The 14096-nt window shown below is 45.6% G+C and overlaps 1 protein-coding gene across 1 annotated transcript; it reads left to right on the top strand.

Moving 5' to 3' along the window:
• Positions 1-304: 304 nt before the first annotated feature.
• Positions 305-9897, top strand: LRRC55 (leucine rich repeat containing 55). The gene is made up of 3 exons (XM_079974278.1): positions 305-731; positions 1900-3544; positions 8676-9897. The coding sequence occupies exons 2-3, from the start codon at positions 2875-2877 to the stop codon at positions 8909-8911; spliced, it is 906 nt and encodes a 301-aa protein (XP_079830404.1). The 5' UTR covers positions 305-731; positions 1900-2874; the 3' UTR covers positions 8912-9897.
• Positions 9898-14096: the final 4199 nt, after the last annotated feature.

Genomic DNA, 14096 nt, shown 5'->3' with positions numbered 1-14096 from the left:
AGAGTTCCCAAGATCCTTTGAGGGGAAAATGTTCTTTAAATGTACAGTGTGTTCGCAGTCTAAGAATCCGAGTCAGCAATGAGAAGCTGCTTCCCTGGCATATCTTGTTTATTCCCAGTCCTTTCCCCCCGCTCTCAATTTCCGTGTCTCTGTGTGTCCCTGTTTGCCTCCTCGTTTTCTGCCCCTGTCTGTCTCCTAGATCTCCAGCCGCCCCCGTCTGCCTGATTCTGCTTTCCCACTCCCTCCAGGATACGTGCCCCCCCCCCATCCCCGGGATCCCGTGGGTGCGCTTTTTATTCCATCCTCTGTTGCTTCATCCTTCTTCTTCTTCTTCTCTCCCCCCACCCCCATCAGCTCAGTGGGGTCTGCAGCCAGCTCTCCTGTTGCTCAGAGATGAGGAGGCAGTTGCTAAGAGACAGTGAAACGTCAGTACCTGGCCCTCAAGGGGAAAAAAGAGGGGGGGTGTCGGGAGAGGGAGAAGGAGGGAAGAGGAGGTGGGGAAAGACCTGGCTGAATTGAGAGAGAGAGAGAGAGAGAGAGAGAGAGAGAGCGCAACAGTAGCTGCAATTCAATGAGAAGACTGTCAGAATCTCTGTCTTTTAGAGGTGCAGATGAAAGGAAGGATGAAAGGAAGCAAGAAGCACAGTTGAATGGGAAGGAACCAGCACAGGAGTCCGCAGCACCAGAGCTGAGCTGAGCTCCAACCGAAAAACAGCCACCCTCTGCTCAGAGTAAGTGTCTCCTTTGAACAAAATAAAATTGATGATGTGACGGGGGAGAAATGAAGAGGGGGTGCCTGTGTGCTGTGCGTCTGTGGGAAAACTAAGGCTTGGGTACTCCCTGCCTTGTGTGAGCAGGGTGTGTCCAGCGGGTGAGGATGAAGGGTGCATTTGACAATGGGCTGTCATGGAGAAGAGGCGATGGGTGGAAAGAGGACATAGCAAGGATGAGTGGGCAGAGGGCAAATAAGATGTGAGCTCTGCAGGGCATCCAGGTCATTCTTGCTGGAGAAGAAGGAGACAACAGAAAACAGAGACGGAGAGAGGGGAGAATGGCAGTGGAGAAGGAAGAAAGCTTTGGAAGGAGAGGGGTGTGGGAAGAGAGAGGCAAGAATGGAAGTGTGGTCCAAGTTAGGGAAGAGCCTCTAGGAAGTCATGTGCAGAGACTCAGGGATGAAGGAGAGGGATGGTGAGGGATGCAGGGAAATCTGAAACGCAGGCCTAGTTCTCCCAACAGAATAAAATTCAAGTGGTGTGTTTGTGTGGAGGCCCAAAGCTCCTCCGCAGCTAATGGTGGAGGAAGGAGCTATGAGTTGCCGCTCAGTAGACCTCTGTGGATGAAAGGGTGGTGCCCCGCAGCTGAGCCTGGACTAGGAAAAGAGAATGTGGGTCATCTTGACTGAGGGACAATGACCAGTTTGTGTGAAACCCAGGGGAGAGCAAAAGTAGGAGTTAGTTGCAGAGATGAGATTTGTAAGGACTTCCCCAAAGTTGAATCTAGCATTTTAATCTGATCGCTTTGGCTTTTTTTTTTTTTTTTTTACATGAATTTACTCCTTTGCCAAATGAGCCATGCCAAAGCTCTCCCCCACCGCTTTTCTTCTCTGCACAAAAGTCTATGGCTGCAACATCAGAAACACACAGAGGAGGAAGCTGTGTGGAGTCCCCAGAAATATGTCAGATCAGAAATGAGGGTCTGCTGTTGCGGCTTGTGAAAAATGCATGGTGGCTGATACTGTAAAGCGAGGTGAAGGAAGAGGTGAACTGTAGTGAAGGCAACCACAAGAAGTATATGAAAGGGCTGGGGAACTGTGGTTCTAGCAGCATCAGGGGGGAGCATGCAAGCTGATCAATACCATGGTTGCTGTGCCTTTGATCCTCATTGCGTTTTCATTGGCAGGTTGCACAGTCAGAGTCTTGTTGCCACCTGCTGAGAAAGAAGACCAGGCTTAAAGGACAGCATCACAACCTCTTGCCCTTGGCCTTTGGGATCCTGTAGCCATTGTCACACATGGCTTCCACATCAGCACTTCAAAGTCAGAGACACCATGAATCCGTGCAGCTATGGGATTCTGTGGCTCTTTGGTAGTGCCAAACTGAGCGATGACGGCCAACCTTCTTTCCAGAGAAGAGAAACCACAGACTCCTAAGTGGCTTGTGTCCAGCCATTGTTCCTCTTCACCTTTCCTAGAGGGCCCCGCCTACACCAGGACAGCAGCACATGGGAAATTAAGCAAGGGGAGCCATTGAACCCTGCAAAAGTCACATTGTGTTTATAAATGCTCCTGTTAAAAGACACCTCAGTGACTCCAGAAGAAGACCATTTCAATGCTCGACAAGTGGAGTCACTGGAAACAACATTTATGGGCCTGAATATATATTTTTTCTGGAGTGACAGAAAACTTCTCTGAGAGGCCTATGTCTCCAGCTAACACAAGGTAAAAAAAAAGGAACACATTGTCTCTTAATTCAAGCTCAAGATATGTAATGCTCAACAAACATGGGTAAAAACCACCAGCTTTATTTACACAGATTATCTCCATAGACCAAGGTGGTCACATGTGCATGTATGCAGGTAAATGTATTTCTTTCCTCTTCTTCATCCTCTTACAGTAAAAAGTTTTTTTGGCAGCTAAATAAAACTACCAGAAATCATCTGCTTCTGGCCTATTTACAGCCCTTTTTTGGCACATTGTTCTCCCATAGGTGCCTCAAGAGCAGGACAAATAGGGGTTCAATGTCCTCCCTTCCTCCCAGTCAGAATGTAGCAGGCTTTCTGTATTGGTGGCTCCCATTTGCTGGGCTGCATCCCTGCCCACTGCTCTCCCCATCCTGATTGGCCTTCCCTCTGCCATGTAGCCTCTAGCTTGTCAAAATGAATGCCCACTGTGTCCAGCTGGGAGGAGAGCAGCTTGCACCCCACTGCTGCCCTGCCATGATACTGAGCCCTTTTCTTGTGGCAGCGGTGGTGGTCTTTGCCAGTGCCGTCACTGGCTGCCCGGTCCTGTGCACATGTCGCAGCCAGGTTGTGGATTGCAGTGGGCTTCGGCTCTTTTCGGTGCCACCAGACCTTCCGTTGGACACCAGGAACCTGAGCCTGGCTCACAACCGCATCGCTACCATTCCTCCCGGATACCTGACCTGCTATTCCGAGCTGAGGGTGTTGGACTTGCGGAACAACTCCCTGGTTGAGTTGCCCGCTGGACTCTTTTTGGCATCCAAGCGCCTCTCCCACTTGGACTTGAGCTACAACAACTTGACTCACCTGGTGGCTGACATGTTCCAAGAGGCCTACAACCTGGTGCACATTGACTTGAGCCACAATCCCTGGCTGAGGAAGGTGCACCCCCAGGCTTTCCGAGGCTTGGTCCAACTGCGTGACCTTGATCTCAGCTATGGGGGCCTGTCTTTCCTCAGCCTTGAAGTCCTGGAGGGTCTCACAGGCCTGGTGACTCTTCAGATTGGAGGCAATCCCTGGGTGTGTGGTTGCACCATGGAGCCACTGCTGAAGTGGTTGAGAAATAGGATCAAGCGATGCATGTCAGGTAGGTGAAATTACACTGCAGTCCAGTTGTTAGCTTCACCTTGGGGATTTCTGTCATTCTGTTCCCTATTACACAACACATTGTGAACTTCTGGGTAAAATGTTGGGTCTCTGTCTCAGCTTGAAATAAAAGCAGCAGTTCTCTCAGAGAGGCTAAGAAGGGCATTTTTGGATCATGGGATTTGAACCCTGTGCCTTGACTGAGTAAGGCATTCTGCATTTCCCTACCTGCCATGCTAGGATACAGTTTGTTTTACACAGTTTCCTAGGAATTATAAACCACACAATGCAAAAAAAAAGTTTAGAGACAGTTGTAAGTTTCCCCAACCATGCAGCATTTGTGTGTGTGAATTCATTAGATTTTGGTACTTTGCTGCATCTGTAGTTGCAGTTAGCGAAAACTGCTATACAGAAATTCAAATAAAGTACTTGGTTAACTAAACAGGTCACTACTCTCTTCCAAATGGCCTGTTAAAGTTACTAATCAGAATTGCTCTGCTAGAAATATTAGTCAGAGCAGAGAGGTGCTCTCCTTCTCCTAGAATATGAGTCAGGGTAAGAACATCTGTCCACTTCAGGGCTGAGCAGAAATTGCCTCTGAAACAAACAAGGCTTGTTCACACTTTGGCTTGTCCCATACCTAGAATGCATGAGTCCAAATGGTTTTCCATTAGAACCACCCTTTCTAGGCATAGTCTGAGCAGTTTCCTCCTTGCCCCTCTCCTTTCCCAGGGAAAACCTGCTCTTTGGCTTTAAATCAGAACCAACAACAGTCCATGGAAAACCCCTTTGCTCCAACTGAGCATTAAAGAGCACCATGGGAAGAGCAAGAGGAAGTGTGGATAAGCCTTGACTGAAGGAAGCAGGGTTTTCCTTTCTCCTACTCTTTTCTGACTGTCTGGGTGATAGCTTTGTAACAAGTGGCATCAAAGTACTGTCACAGGGTCAGGACAGTGTAAGTGTGGATTATATAGTCACTGGTCAGCACTCTGAGGGGACAAGGGATTCCCTAGTTTCGCCGCTCAGGACTTTGGGACATGGAAGCTGGAAAAGAGCCCCCCTGGACCTTGCATGCATGCGGAGTCCTGGGGTTTGGGGTAGTTACTCGGGGGAGTCTCTCACGACACCTAATGGCATCGCCAGATGGAGTAGAGGCAGGCAGAAAATGCCGGGAAGCTCTGCCTCAGCCAGTTCCCATTGCCATCTCCTTCTGTTAATGTTAATAGTTTGGGGCCTAGTTTATCCACACACATCTGCCTCACTTTTTTATTATTTATGGGACAAAGGTGGGGCAAAGAAGCAGGTGCAGCATGGCGGCTGCTAAAAAGTCCTGTGGCAGCTCTAACTGCACACACAAAAAGGCCTGAACCTCATCACACACAACCCAACTCTTCACATCCACTGATTTCCAAGAGCACAGTGAGGATCACCTCCCCATGTGGCTAGAGGCAGCAGCCGACTGGCCCTCTGTGAGGTTAGATCCAGGGTGGATAAAAATCAATAATTTTTTAAAAATCAGGGTTTTCTAAATTTAAATCGGATTTTTTTAAAATTTAAATTGGATTTATTTCTTTTTTAAAAATTTGATTTTTAAAATAAAATGCTTTTTGGAGGAAAAATCTTTCTGAAGATAGTTTTCTACACAGTCTAAGCCTTTAAAAAAAAGTTTAATCACATCAGTTAACAAGCATGGATGCATATGCTATAATGTTATTGTTTTAGTTAAATAAATTGTTTAAGTTGTTATTAAGGAAATGATGATTTTTCTCCTTCTGATAAAGTACAGCAGAAAAGTTGTCCAAATATAAACAGTTAACATATTAAACCTCACAATAATTTCATAATTATCAGTCTGTGTATTTCTAAGAGTATAACCAAATCAGGAATTTTTGATATAACTGTAAAAACTACTCTGAAAAATTATTATTCCAAAAATGAAACCTTCATCTGGTTGTAAATATTAAGATTATACCAGCAAGAATGAGTCTTTCTGTAAAAAAAATGATTTAAATCAAGTCTTACTGACTCGTGATTTAAATCGTGATTTAAATTGATTTGATTTAAATCAAATCCACCCTGGTTAGATCCATTGCACAGAGAGTTTTTAAGGAGCAAAGAGACAGATGAATGAGCCCTTTGGTACCTGGAGGCTGGCAGTGGCAATGCTCACTTCACCATATAATTGGAGGCCACTGACAACCAGATTTCCACACAATGATGCCACCATGTGTGGAGCTGCCTAGTGACTGCCACCATGCTGCAAATGGCCTTTCAGAAGCACACCGAGGCTTTCTGCTCATTAAAGCCGAGATTTTGTCAGAGCTAGAAGGGAATGAGATGTGCTGTACAAGCTGCCCTTGTGACGTGTCGTCACGCTGCTCTGCTCTCCCTGCGTCCTTGTAGTGACAGATCCCCAGCTCACATTGGGAATCATAAATCAGCATCCTCTCCCACTCTCTATTGATTTTTTTCTCCCCTCCCTGACATTAGTCCTTTCCTGACCTTCTTGCTTATCTCACGAGCTGCAAGCGAGGGGACCTGGAGACAGGAAATCCTGCCCTTGCGGAGCCAGAAGAAGGCAGTCCTGCTTTAGCAATCATTCTCATCTCCTTGGAGCATCAATTCTATTTACATTTCCCAGCCATCTCTGTGATTGATGCATAGCAGACAATGACGGAGAAGGATGCCATCCATCTCCAGCTTTGGCAGTGATGCACGGGGTGGCTGTTGGTTTTCTGATTTGGTGCCCTCATCCAATTTATGTGCAGTGATGTCTTCTTAGCAAACACAAGCAGGGAGGAAGATTATCTGTCTTGTGCACCTTCTTATAGTTTCTTAAGATTGCAAGTCTAAACTTCCCAGTGAGTTTTCATTAGTGCTTAACATTCAGGTAGTGAAAGCTCGGTTCCGCTAGTCCAAACTGACTCTTTGCTGCTGAATCAGAGCAAACGTCAGTTGGCTTTTTCAAGGATTGACAAATTGCCTGCAGACAGCAAAGGCAGGCAGATGGAGCCTGAGAAAGTTCTGACAAAGTACCTTCTTGGGCTCCACCTATCTGCACCTTTGAGGAAGCCCCACACCACTTCAGCTAATGCGAGCCGGAGTGGTATTGGGGGGTGGGAGACTTCCTGTCCCCCAGCTGAGCAGTTCAGTGAAGCCTCTCTGCCCCTCTGACTCTCCTGAGCCAGAGTGGCATGGAGGCTTGCTCAGTAGAGCTGGGCAATATATCTTGGTTTCCCTAAGGTGGGGAGAAAGAAGCAGCTGAGAAACATTCCAGACATTGTGATATATCATTATATTGCAGTGCAGTCATACCTTGGATCTCAAACGCCTTGGCTCCCTAACAAATTGGGCCAACGGATGATGGAAACTCAGAAGTGAGTGTTCTGGTTTTTGAATGTTCTTTAGAAAGCCGAATGTCTGACAGGGCTTCCAAGGTTTCCGATTGGCTGCAGGAGCTTCCTGCAGCCAATCAGAAGCCATGCTTTGGTTTCCAAACATTTTGGAAGTCAAACGGACTTCCATAACAAATTCCGTTCGACTTTCAAGGAACGGCTGTATTTAGTTGCTGAAAACCAGATATCGCCTAGCCCTACTCCCCACCAGATGCACACATGTAGGACCAATCTATGCTGGTGAGTTATAATGTTATAAATGTGTTATAAAATGTGACACCAGGGGGCGCTGTACAGCAGTCAATAGAAAATTTCATTGAGAGCTATATAACGTTTTTTCCTAGTGTTTTTTTAGATCAGTGTAGATCCAGTCGTAGTCTCCCTGAACAAAGAAACATTATCAGGGAGAATATCAGTGTGCAGCCCTTCTCCCTGGCATTCTAGTTGTCTATGAACAAGGAGGATTTTCGTTTTGTTTTGCTTTTTCCTGATGGGGGAGCATTCAGAAATGAGACACACACACCTCTCCCGTCTGGCATGTTATAAGCCATGAAAAAAAAGCTTCACAGTGTGATTCTACTGCAGGTGTAAATTGGTTTTCTTGCAGCAGCTTTCTCCAACCTGGTGTTCTCTGAAAGTTTTGGATTATGGCTTCCTAGCATCCTCAACCAGAACAGAGGTCACTAAGATGCACAAGGCTGTCTTATAGTCTGTGTTACAAATTAGAATGAGATGGGGGTAGAGATCATAGACTGGTGATGGGGTAGAAGAAAGAAAATTGAAGAATGGTTAAGGTGAGCCCAGTTGTTATTTCTTGAAAGCATCTACCTAATTTAATCTGGTGTGTGATACAATCCCTAATAATTATGTTCTACTTCCCCTGTCAGGGGCAACGATGCTTCTGAATATCAGTTAATAATAATAATAATAATAAGCATCAATAATAAGGGGGGGCTCTGAGTATCTTCAGGGGCAGAGAGGAAGAGGCACTTGCACACATATGGGGTGGAATAGCAAACAACACTGAAACTGGGGTATTAAAAAGAGACTAAAGTAGCTGTTTGTATATGTCAGGGGGTAATGTGAATTGAGAGGTTACTGTGCATAACAACCACTCATTGTGCACATTTACCAGACCTCATGGAAAATGTGCATTTAATCTCTCCATGAATGGATAGTTGTACACATTTCCTGGTCAATGTACATAATCTCCTGTAGGTCTTGGAGAGTGTTGACTGAATTTTGCACAATCTCTGGCTGTTGTTGTTGTTACTCTCATTGTGCATAATCTCCCAACAGACCTTGGGGATAGCTGTGTTTTGATTTACCTATTGTTTCAGGAATTCCACACTGAATTCATCCTGCATCCCTAATTACAGCTAGAAATCTGGGTGTTCATAGAACATACCTTGTCATGAAAACGTTTGAGAATTTATTGCCACCTGCCTCTTGGTTCTTAAGAGCCATTGGTAGAGCATCTGCTTTGCATTCTTTGCACGTAGGACTATGATTGTCCCCTGCCTCACAAAACCCTGGAGAGCTGTTGCCTGTCAGTTTTGACATCATGGAACTAGATGGGACAAAGATCTAATTTCCTATCTTCCTGTAGGCAGTTTCCTATAATTTCTGATGAGACCAGAGAGGCATGGGTTGGGGAAGGAGGAGAAATGGCCCTCTTCTCTGGGTGTTGCTCTGTGTTTGTGGGTGCTGGCATGACCTTCTTGGTTCTTGTTGCAGATACTGAGTTGGCGGAGTGCCGGGAGCCACCCGAAGTGGAAGGAGCCCCTTTGTTTTCACTGACGGAGGAGAGCTTCAAGGCCTGCCACCTGACCTTGACACTGGATGACTATCTCTTCATTGCCTTTGTGGGCTTTGTCGTCTCCATTGCTTCTGTGGCCACCAATTTCCTGCTGGGCATCACTGCCAATTGCTGCCACCGCTGGAGCAAGGCGAGTGAGGATGAGGAGATGTAGCCACACGGCCTGCTCCTTCCTGCTGCTCCTGCACCACCCACTGCCAGGGGGGAGCCAAGGGCTATCAAGTTCAGGGAAAGTGAAGTGACTTGTCTTTTCCCTGGTGTGCCATTTCCTTGGGCCTACCCCCCAACCACCAACCCCTGTACAAGAGCAGCAGACTGCCGCTCACCAATCTTTCTGAGGGCTCATTCAGACTTCCTTTCATGCTGTGTTTCTAGGCACAATCCACACTTGAAAGAGCTGTGTCCAAGTGCTCCCGCCACTGAAAACCCGCTCTGAACCAGAGCAAATGGCAATCTGCAGAAAATTTGTATTGCCAATTCAGGCAACCAACCAACCGAGTTCTCCAGCCTGTGCTTGAAGAGCAGGTTTTCAGATGGGGGGGGAGAGAGTGCTTGGACATAGCACTCTAAAGTGCAGACCTCTGCCTAGAAAGCACAGGGTGAAAGGTAAGTGGGACTGAGCCCTTACTAGGTACAGGGGATGGGGCCAGCCAGGGTAGGGAGATTGAAGCGTGCCTTGTACAATCCTCTTCACACTGGAAACCGCCAGCAAGCCATGTCCTGGAAAACGACTGAAAGACATTGATAGACACTCAAACCATTCGCCATCCTTTGCTTTCCTCATCTCTCATGCCTTGTTGCACCTTTCTCAGTCAATGCCTTGAATGCACGGCTGTAGCATAAACACACTTTTGCACACACACATCACACTGACTGGCCTGGAAAAATCAAAGGTTTCCTCTTTGGAGGTCTGAAGCGCTCTGTTTCTTGAACTATTCCATCCCATCATTTCATACATTCTTTCCCAAGCATGAAAGAACTGTGTTTTTAAAACCATTTTTAACAAGTCCCAGTGGCCCAGTCTCTCAATCTATTCTTATTTGCAGCAGTGCCATCAAGCTCCCCAAGCAGATTTTGGAGACCCCCCAAAAATATGAGGGCCAGAGAACCCACCTCAGATAAAACTATTTTCCAGTCCAACTGCTCATCATTTAGCACAGATGGTGCTACGATTTATACAAGTGTCTCCTGCTTTTGTGACTGGCTCCTTGAAAGCTGTATATGGCTTTTGGTTTAGGTAGCCTTTCATGGAGTCCTTCCCCTGAGAAGAATCTCCCTCTATAGGTGGCCCGCAGAGAATCACTATATCACAGGAGGGGAAACCTTAAAACAAGTTCCCTTGCCAGTAGTGTTTAGCTCAGAAGGGAGGAGACAGTGCACAGTCTAGCCAAGTTGGTCTGAAGTGTACATGGCTGAGGTTAGACCGAGGCTATAGACCGGAGCCGATGATATTGGCAGACTCCCTTTGAAATTAACCATGAATGGAAAAGATATAGGCTACAAAGGGGAAACCCAAAGCTGCCAATGCTAAAACTTTTCTGGAGAAAGATGTTTTTAATGGGGATAATGTGGTAAGATCTTGGCCAAGGAGTGAAGGGCTGCCTTGTTTTTTGAAACATGTAGGGATATGATATATTATGGTTTGCAAATCCTCCCTAGTATCTGCAGAACTGTTTTAGACTAATTTGACGAGGGTGCCAAACATTTCTGGTTGCAGATTCCTATTACCCCAGAAGGAATGAGTGTTCAAGCACTTTAAGGGTGCTTCCAGACTTGTTTCTTGAACATTTGTCCTTCCTAATTTGTTTGCAGGGAGATTAGATGCCGCTGGCAATTTATTAATTCTGATTTGTTCGCAGGTAGGTTAGACAACGTTGTAACAAAGCAAATGTTACATGCACCAGTGCACTTTCCTGTCACTTATTGGGGGGGAGGGGGAATCCAGTCGACTAGAATTGTGCAACCTGAATTTGCCAGTATGTGATTGAATCCCACCCTAAAATAGCAGCCTGTTTGTCCCTGGTTTGAAAATTGTTGTTTTGTTGTTGCACTCAAAGCTCGGGCAGCAGGTGGTGCTACAAGTCAGGGCTGAAAGCAGCGAGGCACAGTCCAAGCAGGGGGAGCTTGGAAGGACTTGTGAAGCTGAGTTCTGCTGGAGACTGCTTGTTTCTATTGATCACAACCAACTATTCTGGAGGGAAGAAAGTTTGCATTGGAAGGGAAGGTGACTCTGGCCAAAGCCATCTGATTCTCATGGCCCTTTGCTGTCTCCATTCATTCAGCATCCCCCAGAACATTTTCATCTGCCGTTATCCTTGCAAAGCCACCAAGGTGCGAGCAAAGGGGCAAATTCATATGGGAGTATAAAAAGAGGCAATGCATTTCCCAGGTCACATAGGAAGCCTATGTCAGGGGCAGGATTCAAATTGAATTCATCTCAACTTCAACCATTACATACACAGTCTTCAGTCTGCAAATCCGCCTCCTATAAATTGGTCTGAAGACCAGACGAATGCAGCCAAGGACCTTCATCGATGACTGCGCATCATTGTTCCCATCCAGACTCGCCGTGCCAAGGCTCATAGCAACAAAGCCGGACATGAGGATTCCAATGCCTAGCTGGCGTGTTAAACTATAAGACCACAGCCAATGTTCCCTGCTGGGGAACCACCTTATAAAGCCTATAACTATCTCTTAGAGATTTCTGTGTGCGCTGAGCATAGCTAACGTATTTTGAAACTTGTACTTTTTTTAGGTTTTGCATAGAAATAGGACCAAACAAGATACTGAACGCTGCAGGGATGGGGGGATTGGAGAGAGGAGGGTGGGAGGACAAAGCACTTCCACTGTTCTCACCCAGTCTCACCCAAATCAGGAAGACAGCAGGTAAAACTGTCCTTAAAGGGCAGGATCTTTTCAGAGTGCACTCACATAACCATCATTTCTTCATGTGCCATGCTAGGATCTTTCCCCCTCAAACACTCCATGGTGTGATCAGCTTGGAGTTGAGTGTTTTCACCAACCGCAGCTGACCTTTTCATTCTTTAGGGTGAGGCAACCTGCATCAGGCAGAGGATGTCAGGCAGCAAGTTGTCAATCATTTATATGGATGGTGATGATCAATTCGACTATGAGGGAAGCACTTCAGTGTTCAGCTTTAGACATCAGAACGTGTTGGACTATCTCTGACACTGTTATAGATTCAGGAAACCTAAGAAATCGTCACGTGCCCTTCACAAAAATCACATTTTCACGCTAATCTCACTACCAAGTGATGGGGAACACTGTGACGGGGGGGTGGAATCAAATGACCCTAAATGTTTGCCTTTATGTGATTTTCAGGATCTGGAAACTGGTTTATTCAGGGCTAAATTCTGATAGGCCTTCATTTGCGAGCTAGAATTGCATTATTGTTCCCATACCCTGTAGTGAATTGCCTGTATTTAGCTGTCATGAACTGCAGAGGACTGTTTCAAGGTGCGCTTAAGGATCTCAGCCCCACTGCAGTTTTTTATGGGTATTGGCTTGGTTGTCCCTCTGATGGCCACACTGAGAAAATGGGCTTTCACTCCAGAGTTGCAGAAAATAGAACAACGTCCGCAGACAGCCATGGCTAAGGGCAGCTCTCAGTTTCATACTGAAAGTTCATGCCACCCTAGTGAAAAAATTATTTGGAGATCTTTTCAACAGAAAAAAAGCAACATAGGTCTGCTCTAGTTAAAAACTACTACTACTACTACTACATAGAATGGCATCTGGTACTTCTTTTTTCTATTATGTATATTGAGAATAATGTCTGCTGGCCTGTGATAAGTAGGTTCCTCTCTTTCTTGTAGTTTTGCACAGCAATGCAAAACAGTAGATCTCATTCATCCCAGCAAGACTGACTTGATTTTTGTCCAATCTTTCCAAAACTCATTAAAATAACAAGCATCATTTATACATCAGGATGCCTTTCAGGCTGCGTCTTGGTTTTTGATTGCATTGACATAGTTGGTTCCGGTTTAAAGAGGATCAGTGTGGTTTACCAGAGAGAGAGATCGAGAGAGAGATCATAATCCAGCGCTTGTTTGGGGGAAGTCAGGGGCTGGCAATGACCAAAAGGGCATTTTGATAACCTGAGCAGAAGTTCAGCAGCAGTTCAGCTAGTGAGAAGGAGGTCATATGATTGACACGCTCATGTCATGCCTCCACCCACATTTACTGTCCCATTGCATACTCACTAAAAGTGGGTCAGGTGCAGAGCAATAAATGTTGGTCTCAGCACAGATCCTCATGTCCATCTGCATCAAGCAAAATATCCCAGATATAGAGCAGGAACCAACATCAATTCACAACCTTTTGCAATTCAGCTCACACGGGGCAGTTATGTAATCAGTGTGGAGCTGACCAGCAGCTTTTTGCTGGTGTAGGCATAGCTGTGTGAGAATATATTTTCTGGAAAGAAATCTAGTTTGATACCCTGATCCCAGAGGCTGGGAATCTACTTCCCCGGTCTGCTTCTAAATTAAATATATGAGTACTCTTTTGTGTCAAGTCTGGATCTGAGAAAAGAGGTTGTGGAATCAATTAGTGCAGAAATATACAAGGAGAATAAGCTTTGCCATGCCTTCTGAGCTAGTTTCAGGTATTATCCTTCTCTCTTTGCATTCAGCATATTTCTTCAGACACAGGGATCATTGCAAGATGATTTTGTGTTTTTTAGGTATCCAGCAAAAAGCAACAACTGAGCATTTATGTATCCTAATTGAGTGGGACATAAATGCTTCTGCGTGTAAGCTGAGCACATTTTGCTGGTGCATCTCTTAAGGCTGGCTTCCCTCAAATTGGTGCTAAAGAGCAGGTTTTCCTAGGGAAAACCAGTAGGATAAAAGCAAAATTGCCTAGAAAGGTTCCAAGCGTCGAAAGCACAGGACAACTGCTTTCTGGGGTGCTTTCTAGGCCCAGAACAAACAGAAGTGTGGACAAGCCCTGTGTCTTACTAACACATGCTGTGTTCTCTCTTTTCTCCAAATATTTCACTTTTTGCTTTTGAAAGATTTGAGAATGTCATGAGACATAAAGTTGTCAAATAAAAAAAAAATCCAAAAGCAAAACAGCCCACTTCAGAATTGCAGCATCTCATCCATAAATATAGTGCTCCCTGACGCTAGATCTGTCAGGCTCTATGTAACTTTGTAATATGTTTTAAGGAATTTCAGAGCTAAGTCTTTGGAGCTTTGTGAACCAACAGCATCTGTTCTCCAAAGATAAGCAGAACTGAGCTGACTGTTCAATGAAGATATGTGGAGAACTTACAGGGCTTCACTGAACATTTAAAACTAAGATCTAATTTGCAT

Source organism: Podarcis cretensis (assembly GCF_951804945.1).
Source record: "Podarcis cretensis genome assembly, chromosome: 1".
Classification (NCBI taxonomy): domain Eukaryota; kingdom Metazoa; phylum Chordata; class Lepidosauria; order Squamata; family Lacertidae; genus Podarcis; species Podarcis cretensis.
This window is presented reverse-complemented; position numbering and strand designations above follow the sequence as displayed.